At 43.5% G+C, this 13,852-nt stretch overlaps 1 protein-coding gene across 1 annotated transcript in view; it reads right to left on the bottom strand.

Annotated features, from left to right (window-relative positions):
* TOP1 (DNA topoisomerase I) overlaps positions 1 to 13,538 on the bottom strand; it is a 79,529-nt gene extending 65,991 nt beyond the window's left edge. The window contains exons 1-2 of the mRNA XM_049816510.1: positions 13,325 to 13,538; positions 12,627 to 12,651 (exon numbers count right to left, since the gene is read on the bottom strand). Coding sequence (XP_049672467.1) covers positions 12,627 to 12,651; positions 13,325 to 13,357 — 58 coding nt within the window. The 5' untranslated portion in view covers positions 13,358 to 13,538. The remainder of the gene's footprint in view (positions 1 to 12,626; positions 12,652 to 13,324) is intronic.
* Positions 13,539 to 13,852: the final 314 nt, after the last annotated feature.

The following is a 13,852-nucleotide window of genomic DNA, read 5'->3' as shown; positions in this document are numbered from 1 at the left end:
AATACAGCTACAGGGGACTTATTTCACAAAACAATGCCCCACAGCTTCATTCTCTGTAAAGGAATCTGTTTAAAAATACACACTTTAACTTCAGTACACAAAGACTTAGTAAGCCTCCCAGTCCTTCAGAATGTGGCCAGGGCATTAGTATTGTTTCTCATTCTAACCAAATACACTGACGAGCTATGGGCAAAGCCCAAGCACAGATCAGTTCCCAGGAGATCCAGCCCACCTTCTGAACTACCCCTGCTGTCAACACCAAATGTAACCTGTTTCCTAAACCGCACGCAGACCAGAGTCAGTTGGTATGCAAAGACCACACCAGCAGCTTTGGGAAAAAAAAAAGTCTATCAGATTCCTGAAAGTGGCAAATACTGCACTGCATGAGTGCTGTAAGAGAGGCCTACTCACAAACACGGAGAAAGACAGAATATTTTAACTCAGGCTATGGTTCAACAATAAATTCACTTTTTCCTCTACACAGATGAGCTCACACTTTGACAGTGATGGATAGCGAAATCATGAACTGAAGATTATGCATCACTAGACAAAAGTCTCAACAACAGGGCTGGGCAGGAGGGGAAGGGGCAAACCTGTTAGAATCAGAAGGCAATGCCTGAAGAATGACAGCTTTACACCTTCATGTATGAAATGCAAAAACTGATGGACTCATCAATTCAAGTGCTTCTGTCTTTTGCCTAAGATTCAATCTAAGAATTAAATTACTGGGATAGCCAGCTTATTGCTAGCTACAGTCTCCATCCAGTGCAAGACAAGCTACGGACTGGGGCCAACAAAACTACACTGTGCTGGGCTCTCCCAAGACCACATGCTGACAACTGAAGCAGCCAAGCATAGAGCATCAAGTGCCAAGCTGTACTTTTCTCTTTGCATCTATACTATGAGAACAGTCTAAAACCTAGAAAGAAGCTTCCTTTAGATAGAAGTGATGCTGAATAAGCCTACTTGATGATAAAAGAAAAACATTGTTTATGACAGCTACCAAACTCCAGAGAACAGCATATTTTAAATTAGAAGACTGTATCTACTCATAAAAACAGGTATTTCAAGGACAGCTTGCTTATGCTTCCCTAATGAAGTGCAGGTGACATACACAGCTATGATACTATGACTCAGACAAGATGCTAGCTCCTCTGAGAGGCTTCCTGGTTTTGGAGTAGGAAGAAGACAGGAGGAGGTAAGAATGCAAAAGTGAAAAAGGCTCTTGAAAAATGCATGTTATCCACATTCACGTCCAAAGGTATCCTGGACAGCTGGAGAGATGTTCCAATCTACTGGAGCAAGACCAAGTAACCCAAACACCTACTCAGCTGCAGTATGACAACCTGCAAATATCAGAGTTAACAGCACTGATATCTTGACTCTGATTTGTGCCAGTGTTTGTTTACTAAAAAGATGGATCAAGATGACAAGTACAACATGATTGGGCAACACTGCAGAAGTTAATCAGGGTCACTGTTGTTAAGAGTTCACCTCTTGCATTGTATTTGTGTTCATATGAACCTACTGCCTTTGCATCTCACAACTTACACTTGTGTACTGGAACACAACTTGCACCTTTTTCTACTGCCAGAAAGCACTTGAGACTTTTTGTTCTTTATCCCTGAGGTGCACTATTACCAAACTGAAAGAACTTAATCTTCAGCCAAAACCAATGCTAAAAACTAAGCGTTGAGGGGAAACACCAGTAAGGTAAGCTTACTCTGATCCACGCATAAAGGGGTTTTCTATGCACAAGAGGCATTACAACAGATACAGCACATTTTAACAGCCTCAATGACGTTCTCAGTCCTCAAAAGAAAAGCAGGCAGCCTTTTATTCCCCATCTGGTGGTCATTAACTCTAGAGTACAAACCTCAGAGTACGTCACTAGTACTACTCCATCCCTCCATTTTGTACATGCTGCTTGTGTTGCAATGAATCATACCCTCACATGGATCTCCAAAGAGCTCCTGCTTCCAGTTTCCCAAAAGGCTAGATTAAAATGGAGAGCACTCGTCTAACTTGTAAGTGTACCTTGTTAGGCAAGTTAAAACTGGTACCTGCCCATCCCAGCTGTTTTATCTCTCCAATAATTGATCTTACTCACACACTTGCTAGCATTCACAAACTGGCAGAAGACATAATATGCTCTTCCTATTGCTCAAGGCACAGTTAGGAGACACTCATACCAAGATGGCATGTATAGTGCAAAAGACTAACCTGTAAAGCACTTGATACTGGAACCCCACACACAGACCAGAAAACCACTGATCTCTACTGTAAATCCAGTGATTTCACTAATTGCAAAACCCAGCACACAACATTTTAGTATTTGTGAATTAATTTAGTACCACAGAAAAAAATGCACGCTTTAGCTCCTGAGAAGAGTTCTGCATTTAAGAAAAAATTACAACGTATGCTAAAACTGCAGAAGCTCCTTTTTCTTTTTGTACTGCCCTTTGCTAACCACCTCAGTCTTCAGCTGGAGAGAGAATTAAAAATCGAAAACAAATGTCCAAGTTGGAATTGAATCTCAGTCCTAGCCAGACAGCTTTATATCTATTTCTGTGCTGGAAGAAATCACTCCTACTTTGTTCTTGTTTCTCCACCTCTGAGAAGAGCATACTACTCCCTCTTCTCCCACTGTGTTGCCTATTTAAACAATACAGCCTTAGGACGGGATAACAATGTATAGCACAAAGGACCTTAATCCCAGGCATAGTGTCCATGTGTAACAGAATGTACCTCCCCAGCGGTTCCTGCCTTCAGCTTCAGAAGACCCTCTCTTCATATGCAACTCTTCATCTTCACATAGCCTGACCAGAGCACCAAGCAATACAGACTATTCTGAGAGCTGCCAAGACAGCATCACACAAACCCAGAAGCTGGAATAAAAACTGCCAATTTAGCTACGAATCTCCCTAAGGACACAAAGAACTCCATCTGCTTGCATCCACTGCAGAGTGGACGAAGGAAGACAGCCCTCCTACCTGGTTAGCAGGTCTGCAAACTATCTCATGCCACAAGCTATGCAACAGGATGTCCCCTGCCACCACCTGTACTTTTCTCCCCCCAAAACTCTGCTTACAGATCACAAAAAATAGAAGCCTCTGGGTTGTGCTACTGTAACTCCAGGATCTCTGCATTTCAGTCAGAAGACCACTACATGTTTCTTAACTCTACCTCCAGATACCTAAAAATCTGCGACAGACACTTAACATATTTCAAAGGGAAAAAAAACACAGAAGGTGAGAGCCCACTTTTCCCTCGCCCTCTCCCCTAAAACATCATTTGAGGCCACCTCTCCAAAACAAGAATCTGCAACCTCAGAGGAAGATGAGCAGCTTTTCTGACAAGTCTGGCCCTTGTTCAAATACTGGAATATAAGCCTTGAGCAGTAATACATTGCCATCAATAAAAAGTTCAACAAGAGTACATTGCCCTGGCCCTAAAACACAGGTAATCTATTCCATGTTAGATACAAAGGAAAAACTACCATATTGTCATTCAAATTGAAAAGGTGTATCGAAGAAAAGTGACAAATAAAAGAAGAAAAGAGGTTCTGGGTAACACTCTACAAGTTCACATTCTCATGTGTCCAAAGCAGTGTTAGGCAATAGATCAGTGACAAATGCCAGGAAAAACTAAAAAGCTATCTGTACTTGGGTATTGTTCCATTCCTATTAATAATTTTCTTGACTTTTTACCATGAAGCCACATCTCTGGTCAACATCTAAAAAAATTCTTCTTAAAACTTCTTGAAATAATTTCATTTAGACACTGCCACACATCACCTAGCTGCACTAAACTCAAGACATTTGGATGGAAACAAGTAAACTTCCAATCCCATGCAGTATACACTGAATAGTGGAGGGACCCCCCACTTCAGAAATTACAAAGCATGTGAGAAAACTCACTCCAGAGCAGCCAGACACACAGTGCTCATGCATTAGCCCAGTGGGTTTCAGACAGGACAAGCTGCATGAAGTCTTACCCGTGTTAAACACAAGACCTCGTATTTCATTTGCTCCTATCATTTATTCCCCAACACAGCAAAATGCTCTACTACTGAGGTCCCAGATGCTTGCTGCAAAAATTAGTAAGGCTGTGCAAATCAATGATTGGGATTTCAAAATGAGCAGTAAGTACTAAAAGTCACCAGGGTGTTATTTTTAGAAAATCATTGGAAAATAGCATTATGGGAGAAAAAAGGACATTTTGAAGAATCAGAACTATGCCTTCATTGAGAATGTTAGGGTGTTTCTCCCCCAAATAAAGTTGTACTGTCTGCTAAATACTGTGTGCCTGTAAGAGACTATGTCAGCTTTATACTGCGGCTGATGAGACTTAACAGGCACTTAGCTAGTACATCCTCACCACGGAGCATGTCTTTAATGGACACAGACATGACCTAGCCAAAAATGCATTACATGGACCGATCAAAATATTTTAGTGAAGCTACAAGTACACTCCAAGCTTTCCTGAGGCAGAAATCAATCTCTCTTCAGTCATGGAAAGATACAGCCAGCTGCAGAACCACTCTGCTGCTGCAACAAATTCCATGAATGTCCATCTGTCTTTAACACGCAACCATTTATGTTGGGCAGAATTATGAAGGAGTGAATCTTCATCTTCTCATGGGCACCATGAAGCTCAGCACTCTGCAATACTGCTAGAGAAAGAAGCCATTGTCTTTATAGCACTCCCTAAAAAACCCCTTCTCTGACGATGGTATAAGATAAAAATACATACATGCACACCCACACAGCTCACAACTGCACAAAGCATATGGTAAGCTTGTGAACATGAACAAATACATTCATGTCAAAAGTATCGATCAGGAATCCAAAAAGATCTACCCATTGGAAGCTTTGTGGGAAGCAACTTTTGGCTCCAAGACTGACAGAAGCCTTCTAATAAAACAATTTCCCAATGGCCTGATGCTGTCCCTCTTTACCCTGCAGTCACCCCAATTGCAGAAGTTACAGTCTTCAAACTTAAAAAGGGATTTAAGTACTTTAGGTGGAGACACAGGTTGTTTTTCTTGATGAGGTATTGTCTGCTGAGGCTGAATGACAAACACCTACACTACCTTTCCTGCTCTACCTCCCATATTTGAGACTGCACTGCCCCCATCTCATCAAGATATGCATTTCAGACATTTTCAAGCCCCTGCCTCCAAACCTTTCCAAGACAGAAGTAAAGCATGCTGAATGCTGTCTCTGTCCTTGTGACTCCTTCACATTGGGAACCGGCAGTTTCAAAACACACAGCAGCTGTCAGTACAAGTTAGTTGGCTAAACTGAACTACTAGTATGACCACCTTCAAGCAAAACTACTGAGATTTAAGTAACAGCTATGAACAAAGGAAACTTCCCCAGGGTGAAGCAACAGCATCAAAAGTAGTATTGATGAGAGCTGTCTGGCCATGTCTTCTTTTTCACACAGAGTATGTTATTCTAGCAGACAAACAGGCCTTGAGACGATGGAAAACATCACTAGAACTTTGAGATGACAGTAGCAAATTCATGAGACAATTCTGATTTGAACCACTGTCCTTCTTTACTCACCTTTCCTCACTACAGGACTCCATCTCTATCATTAGCTATTAATAGGGAACTAATTGCCAAAGTCTCCCACCTCCCCATCAAGTCTGATCTCCACCAGTTCTGCTGGAGGATCTCCGAGAATGTTGTTTGTTGCAAGGACTGGCACAAAACTATTTCACATCACCCCTCCTGCTGACACTGCAACACAGACTGAGGTTTAACGAGATCCTACTTCTGTCTCAAAGAAGTCCAAGAATCATTGATGTTAAGTAGGTGTTACAAAAGAACAAGTTTCAGGAAGACTGACTGCAGCTCCATACTCTCCACTTCCATTCTCAAGTCTGGAGCTCTCACTTGTTCATCAGCTGAGTATTAATGTCACCTTCCAAATGTCCTAACTCTTGCTGTGACACCAGAAGATATTACTGTAGTTCATTCTTTATGATCATTAGTTTAAAAAGCAAGCATTCAAGATGAAAATATTTCTAACTATAAATCTGATTAAATCCACTGGAACTATTTAGTAATTATGTCAGCCAGGACATTTTGAACAAATGCTGTGCTAAAAATACTGTAGCCTCATACATACCAGGAAACCACTACTACAACTTGTTCAGCTGAACTACTAAATAACAGGAGCCTGCTGTAGAAAAGGCTCTCTGCTCTGCCCAGAACAGCACTTCAACACTGTATTAATTCCAATGTTCAACCAGTGACAGACAGTGGAAGTCACCAGAGGCACACGTAGTGGGAGCTCCCTAGAGCAGACAGTTAATAGCAGAGTAAGGACAGCAGTAACTGGAAATACTGTTTAAAAGGAATAATCCTACTGTAGCTGAGAACTGGGTTTTAAACTTATTTTCTAGCTGTTCTTTCAGAGGAGCAGGTCAGCAGCAACCTCACTGCTGAAACAACAGCAAGTCCATACCCTTCTCCTGTTCTCTTAACGGGAGGAAGCATTTTGAAATCTAATGATGATACATATTTAAATGCTGACAGTGCTAAACAGCTCAGAACGGATAGTCATACAGGGAGAAGGTACGGCTAGGCTTATTTGTCATATGCTGCCGTCTCAGTCAAACAAAACAGCCCCAGAAAAGCAAGGTGATAAACACCAATTTCTACAACGAATATCCTCTCTCAGATTTGGAAACCTAAGACACAGTCCTTCAAAACTCCAGGCAGAAGCAGAATACATAATGCTAAACAGCATTTTGCTACCATGTTTCTAAGTGTGAGGTATTCTATAAAACTTGAAGCAGTTTCTATAAAACTAGCAGCCGCAAAGGCAATTCAACTTAATAAGCCAATAAATATTTCTGAACGACTGCATGTCTTACAAGTATATGAGAAATTATATTAGCACAATGAGCTCAAGCAGACTTGAACCTATCTCATCTCGAAAAGCCAAAAAACAAATCTGCGCTGATTTCTTATGTTAAATTGTCCTTTTCTTAAATAGTCACTGTATCATTAAAGCCCATCCTTGCAGTCCAATAACAAAAAAGCAGATAAACTGTCAGAGCTCCACTGATTTTAGCAAAACTACAGCAATTTACAACACTAGTAAGAATCTGACCTGGAGCCTCTCTCTAATAGGGCAGTGGCTTGTGCTATTTCAGCAGGTATTACTTTAACAGGAATCCAGTGAAATCATTAACAGAGGAATTTGAGTCAATGAGATGTTAAGTACTTGCTATAATTACATATTATTGCAGTTTCTGCTGACAGCGCAACTCAGGAGGTTGGAATTCAATGAACTATCCAACAAATATCTGAAGTCACAGTTGTAAATGAAATTAAATCTGAATTTGTGTTCAATCATGTTTATGAGCTGTGTGCCTAATTCATGTGAAGCCATGTAAAACCCCACACTTTTAGATTGGCCCCCTGGTTAAAAGTTTTTCATGTTTTACAAAGTAAACAAAGCAGTCCTGATAGCATGTTAATAACAGGTATCGCTTAACACTGTAGTAAAAGGAAAAACATCTTAAGAAAATCTGCAAGAAGTAGGAAGCACACAGGCCATTAACCCCCGAAACACATCTTCCAGCACATTTAGGTAATTCTGCTGAGTTTTAACAAAAACAAAAGTTGGCCACCGCTAACAGAAATGCATTCAACTCCCCACTCCCACAAGACACCCATTAAGTTTTAACCTGAATGCTGAATGTGTCAGAACAATTAACACAACAGACCTCAAGGTCTTCAGCAAAAGCCCTTTTGAGGCTACTGCTGGAAAGATAGATGCAAACAACTTATGTAGCACATGATATTTAAGAGCAGCTTACCAACAATACATTTATTTAGATTTCTGAGTCTGCATTTCTGAGAAGTGTCATAAATGATCAACTTACTTCAAAGTACCCTCACTTGTAACAATCTGAAGATTCCTATAGTAAAGCTACACTGTTACTAATCTACAAGCCCTGCAATAGATTGCTGTGAACATATTGAAAATCAATGTGAACATAAAATTAAGAAATTTTGCAGAGATTGGCGTCTGAAGTTAAATACTTCTAAAATAAAAAAGCTAAGTGGTTTCAGACTTAAAGCTACCCCGAGTATTGTTCTGAGGCTGTGGGCAGCACTTCTTACAATGCAGGCTCGCCACCCAGCACTGCAGTCTGGAAGCGAAGGCAGGGAGTGACTCAAGGCTTGTGTTGGAAAGAACAAATTACATTCTTCAGGATTCACATCTCCATGTATCATAAAAAAGGGAAAGGAAATTTTCAGTGAAGATATCAATCTGCATCTAAATACCATTAACTACCTTTTGTATTTTGGATCCCTTGCCAAACATTTGACATTTAAATGCACTGGTGACATGCTCCCAGGGAACCTAAAAGACAGTTTCGCCCTGATGTGCACAAAACAGATAAATCACAAGAGTTTACCTTCAAGCTTCCTAAACTTCATGAATTTTGTTTAGTACAGTGGCTCTAACAGCAGCACTAAGGTACACAGAACCCTATATCAGAAGCGGCCCTGCTCTCCTTCAAAAAACTCACCCATCCAGAAGGCACCAACAAAGCAGCAGCAAGAATGGCCTCCAACAGACTATATTTCACAACCACTGAAAAACCTTAAGGATCTCCATTATGTTGCTTTTCAGTTTGTTAGCATTTAAATCACTGCCACCTTTTATGTGCTCCACTCTATCACAAATGAAACAGGGATTTAATGCAAAACAAAACATACTGAAATTCATTAACTTGTAATTCATTAATTTGTTCAGCACTCTTACCATTTAATTTAAATTTCCCTCTTGCTCATTCCCCTTCATATCTTCACCCTCATATATACAGAGATGCCATATGAGTGCTCAGGCCAACATAAAAAACCTGCCAGTTTCTGATAAGATGCTGCAGCAGCAAGGGCTTCTCCCCCCCCACCCCCAAATTCACTGTTAAAGCAAGCCCCCTCCTTCAAGCATGTTTGACTTCCAGAAACCATCTCTATGATGCTGGACAATCAAATTCACACCTGACTCCTGTTAGTATACTGTAATAATTACTACAGTGATACTGGCCTCAAATTGCATCTTGACATTATTGGTCAAATCAACCAGAGGGAAAAAAAACCTACTTAGGCTGATGTCTTCACTTTTTACACTGAATGGTTCTGGATTTTACACAAGTTCTGATCACAGGCTGACGAACAGCCAAGACACTAACAGCAGTTAGTGGAATTTAGCAGCTTTGGAAAACAATTTGATTATTTTGCAAACAAAAGTACTTTTTATCTACTGCACTCTGCAAACACAATGGGAGAACTGAAAGTCAAGATAAATTGCTTTTAATCTCAACATTGTCCTCAGTAGTAAGAAGTTGTTACGTTCAACCTTAATAACAAACCTATTAAAGGCAAAACTCAATAGAACCTAAACAGATTTTGCATCTGAAGTGACCTGCAATTTTACCAAGTGAGAAAAAACAAAATCAGAATGATTCCCTCCCCGAGTACATAATTGTGACTCAACATTCACATTTGTGAAGAAGGGGTCATTTTCCATGACCAAGCTGTACTTGGAAATGACAGTTTTAGACTACCATTTCCCTTCTACAATGCTGAAGACTGCAAGGACATTACTTGCAAAAAAGGCTCGCTGTTTCAGCACAATATTGTTCTCAGGATGGTTTGCAAACTGTGCAAACTAGGCACTGCTAGGACTGAACATGGAAAATTCTTTGCAGTGCGTACTGATACTAAAAATACAATTAAGGTGAAAAAAATACCCACTATGGCCAAATTAAACAGGAGAGGGAATCTGGATATTGAGACGGAATGCAATTACCCAAGTTGGAATTTGCCCAGGACACTGTTGCTTAGAGTGATCTGGCTATTTAATGACAAGAAATAGCCAGGAAGACATATTTACTGCTGGCAACCTCTCTCATACCTAACACTACCCTGCTATCAATGAAATGGGTGTAATCAGATCCAAGTTCTCAGCTACAACCAGGGTGCTCCTTGGTGACCTGCAATGGGCTAGCAGATCCACCCCCACCCACCTTACTTCAGCTGCAACAACTTGTGTGATCACCACCTGAGGTAGTATGTCCATTGACCCAGATATGAACATCAGTAACAACAGGAAGCTTCAAAGTGCTTAAGCTGCTCTATTACTGATATACTATCCAGAAGTCACCCAAAACATTCTTCATTAACAAAAATGTTTACTGCTGGTACCTTCAACATTTAGAATGAGTCAGTACCAGCCCCCAGAAAAACTTTCCTTTCCCCAAATATAAAGAAGAAAGGCAGCCTAAAAGGAGACTTTGGTGCTACTGTTAAGTGCTGCCTAACAATAATCAAAGTACAAACCAATTCTAAACATCTGGGGGGGGAAAAAAAAGTACTTGACATTCCTACCACCCACTCCTAATCTTTGCCACTAAATAGGATCAAAACAAGAATATAAGAGCTAGAGCCTCACCGCTATGCCTAAATGAAAACCGCTGTTCTCAGATCCGCACGTGACAATTCCCAACACAGAAGTGCAAAGAACTCCTATGTAGAGGAAACAAGACTCAGAGCAAGCAGAGGTGACAGGTTTTCAGGAAGATCAGTCGTGGTCACAAGGTCAGAGAGGACAGTGTCTATTCAGCATTATTTCCTTAACAAGACTAACAGGGTTACATGCACCTTTCAGAGCTGAAAGGGATTTTGGATATTTTGGGGCCTCTGATCAGTCACGATGATGTTACATGACTACCATAAAAATAATTACAATAGGAGGAAAAGGGTGCCGCTACCTGCACTGGTACAAATTTGTTGGGTACGCTTGATTTACCAGGAATTCAGTTTTTCCATCAAGGTGTCTTACTTTGAATTTCTGTACTGAATTCCTCCAACACATGGTAGAAATAAAAACTAGAGGAGTTGTGTTATATGCCTAAAATTCTTAAAAGAATAAAACAGCACATGGTCACAATAGAGGAGAGAAATCCTTCTTAGAGGTTCACTGGAAACTGAGTGGAAAGGTCAAATATGCATCATTTCCCCTATGTAAATCAGATATAACTAAAGCTTACCATGCAGTACTTTTCCCTAAATAAAGATGATCCTTAAGCAAGTATTTCCCAGCATAAGAAGTCTACAAGTATTCAAATAAGTGCTTATATTTAAGTTGCTTCAAGAGTTACTCCTGCACTTCTTGGGAAATCCACTGCACCCTTTCTTCTGTTAAGAATTATTCATAGAGCCCTACTATAGATTCAGAATGGAAATAAAAGTTCAAAACCTGCATATTCACTACTGCCTGCTCCTATTGCACACACACAATCACATTCCAATGAACTGACAGAAAGGTGCACACAAACATAGATTTGTAAATATTTACATGCAGTAGCCTACAACCCAAAGAGGCACATGAACATCATCCAGAAAAGCATGCTAAAAATCAGTATAAGTCAAGCAGGTATCTTCAACCATTTTTTTGTCCTCTACCACCTCATCAGTCAGACAACAGCTCAGAGTTCCTTACACATCCCGAACAGCGACAATAACACATACAGACAAAGGTAGGTTATATGTCCTCAACTCTCCTCCACCCTGCATAAGCCCTTCAATTTGACACCTACCAACCTGGGGGGGACTGCAATTAGCTTTGCTTCCTAGAAAAATGAATAAACAATCAGAAAAAGTTAGCAGCCATCAGGCTGATTAGAAAAGATATTACATGTGTGTATATATATATGAATATAAATATAGAGAGACATATAAGTGCATATATTCATATATAAATATATAAAAAAATTACAGAACTACTACAATGTTTCTGAACAAGATGAACAGATAGCTTGCAAACTTTCTGAAGTGATGCTGTCTACCTTTCTGGAATTGTCTACACTGTTGGTTTTTCGGGGTTTTTTGTTTGTTTTTTTTTTTTTTAATGTGGGCTTTTATTTCAATTAAAAACCCCACCCAACAAGGTAAAGTTACATCAGTTAAATATCAAGGAAAGAAATAAGACTGATCTTAAAATGGATGCAGCAGATTCTTTAAAAGAGCAACATGTTGCAATCACCTTTCATTTTAGGGGAAGGGAGCGATTCCCTGAAAGGAACAGAGACAGGGAGCAGTGGGGGGAGGGAGGCTGTGATACAAAAACGGCTTGGGGATTTATTTTTTTTTTAGTTAAAAACTTTGCTTTCCCCTCCGTTAAGAAGGGGCTGGGGGCCGAGGATCGCTGCTCAGTGCCTCTGTAGAAGGCTCCTCTCCGGCAGCACGGGGAGGAGGAGAAGGAGAGAAAGCCACACAGAAGAGAGGAGAAAAAGAAAATGGCGCAGAGACTAAGTCCCGACCGTCGACAAGGCGACTTTCCAGGGAGGAATCGGGGCCCAAAGGGGACCCCGGGAGAGCCGCTGGGCTCGGATCGGGGGCCTCCGGTGCCCCCACTAGGGGAAGCGGGGGTCGGGGGACGGCGAGGCCGCCGGGAAAGGGGCGCTTTTGGCAGCTCGATGGGAACAATGGGGCCGGTGAGCGAGGAGCCGGGACTTAGTCTCTGGGACGCCATGTCTGTGCGCGGCCGGCGCGGCGAGGCGAGGGGCGCGCCGGGGCCACACTCACCGTTCGCTCGGAAATCCGCCTCGATCTGCGGGGAGAGGAGACAGGGAGAGACCGTGAAAAACGCCGTCCCGTCAGGGGATTTTTTTTTTTGGGGGGGGGGGGGGGGGCACGCTGGATTTACACCCCCCCCCTTCATTCTCATTTTTAGGGAAATTAAATATCAAATGAGAAATGACCAGCGCGATGCAGAAGGTGCCCTCCGTGGCGGTGGGGAAGGGTGAAGCGTCTCCCGGCACCCCCACAGCTCCTGGGGTGAGCCCCCAGAGGGGAGCGAGCCAGGGGAAGGTGGCCAGCCGCCCCCCTCCCCTTCTCCCGGGCAAGGACTCACGGCACGGGTCCCCTCTCCCCCACCGCCCCCCATCTAGGCAGAAACGGGCCCCGGGGCGGGGGAGGAGGGGCTCGGTGGATGGGGGCACCCCAGCACGATGGGGGGGAGGGGGGGGACGGGACACGACAGGCCGGGTTGACAGAGCTCTCCACAGACGCGTGGGCTACCCCGAGCGGGGCCAGGCAGGGGGCAGCAGCAGGGCACGTCTCCCCTCACTGAGGTTAAAGGGGCGGGGGGGGGGGGGAAGGGGGGGGTGTCAGCCGAGCCCCCGGGGCCGATCCTGAGGGGACGTAAGGACCCCGCGGCCTCGGCGGCGAAGGACCGGGGTCCCCCGGGAGCGGGCCCCCGCCGGCGGTGGAGAGGCGCTCACCTGGGAATCGTTGTGCAGCTGGTCCCCGCTCATGCCGGAGAGTGCGGGAAGCCTAACGGAGCGGAGCGGGAGGAGAGGAGAGCTGAGGAGAGCCGAGCCGGGCCGCGCCGCCGGGGACGCGCGGAGCCTGGACGCGACGGTGAGCGCAGCCCCTGGCTCTACAGCGTTGTGTAACAGACTAAGTCCTCATTTCGGCGCACTGCGCAGGCGCGACGCTTTTTACTGGCGGGGCGGGGCCAAGGCGATGTTAGGCAGAACGTCGGGGCGGGAGCTGGGAAACGGCAGTTGGTAGATTTGCATCCGAGCCACGCCCCCCCGCCCGAGAGCCGGCGGGATTTGCATACGGACCACGCCTAACCCGTGCGCTCCCTCCGATCGCAACCGAGCTGCTCTCCCCCTCCCGCGCGCCCTGCGCCGGCTCTTTTTTTACATATCCGGTCCCGCCTCTTCCTCCGTCTGCTCCAATCGCGCAGCAAAAGCCGGCCCTCATTTACATGCTCGACCCCGCCCCGCCGCTCCCCTCCCCAC

This window comes from Accipiter gentilis, chromosome 14 (assembly GCF_929443795.1).
Source record: "Accipiter gentilis chromosome 14, bAccGen1.1, whole genome shotgun sequence".
Taxonomy (NCBI): Eukaryota; Metazoa; Chordata; class Aves; order Accipitriformes; family Accipitridae; genus Astur; species Astur gentilis.
This window is presented reverse-complemented; position numbering and strand designations above follow the sequence as displayed.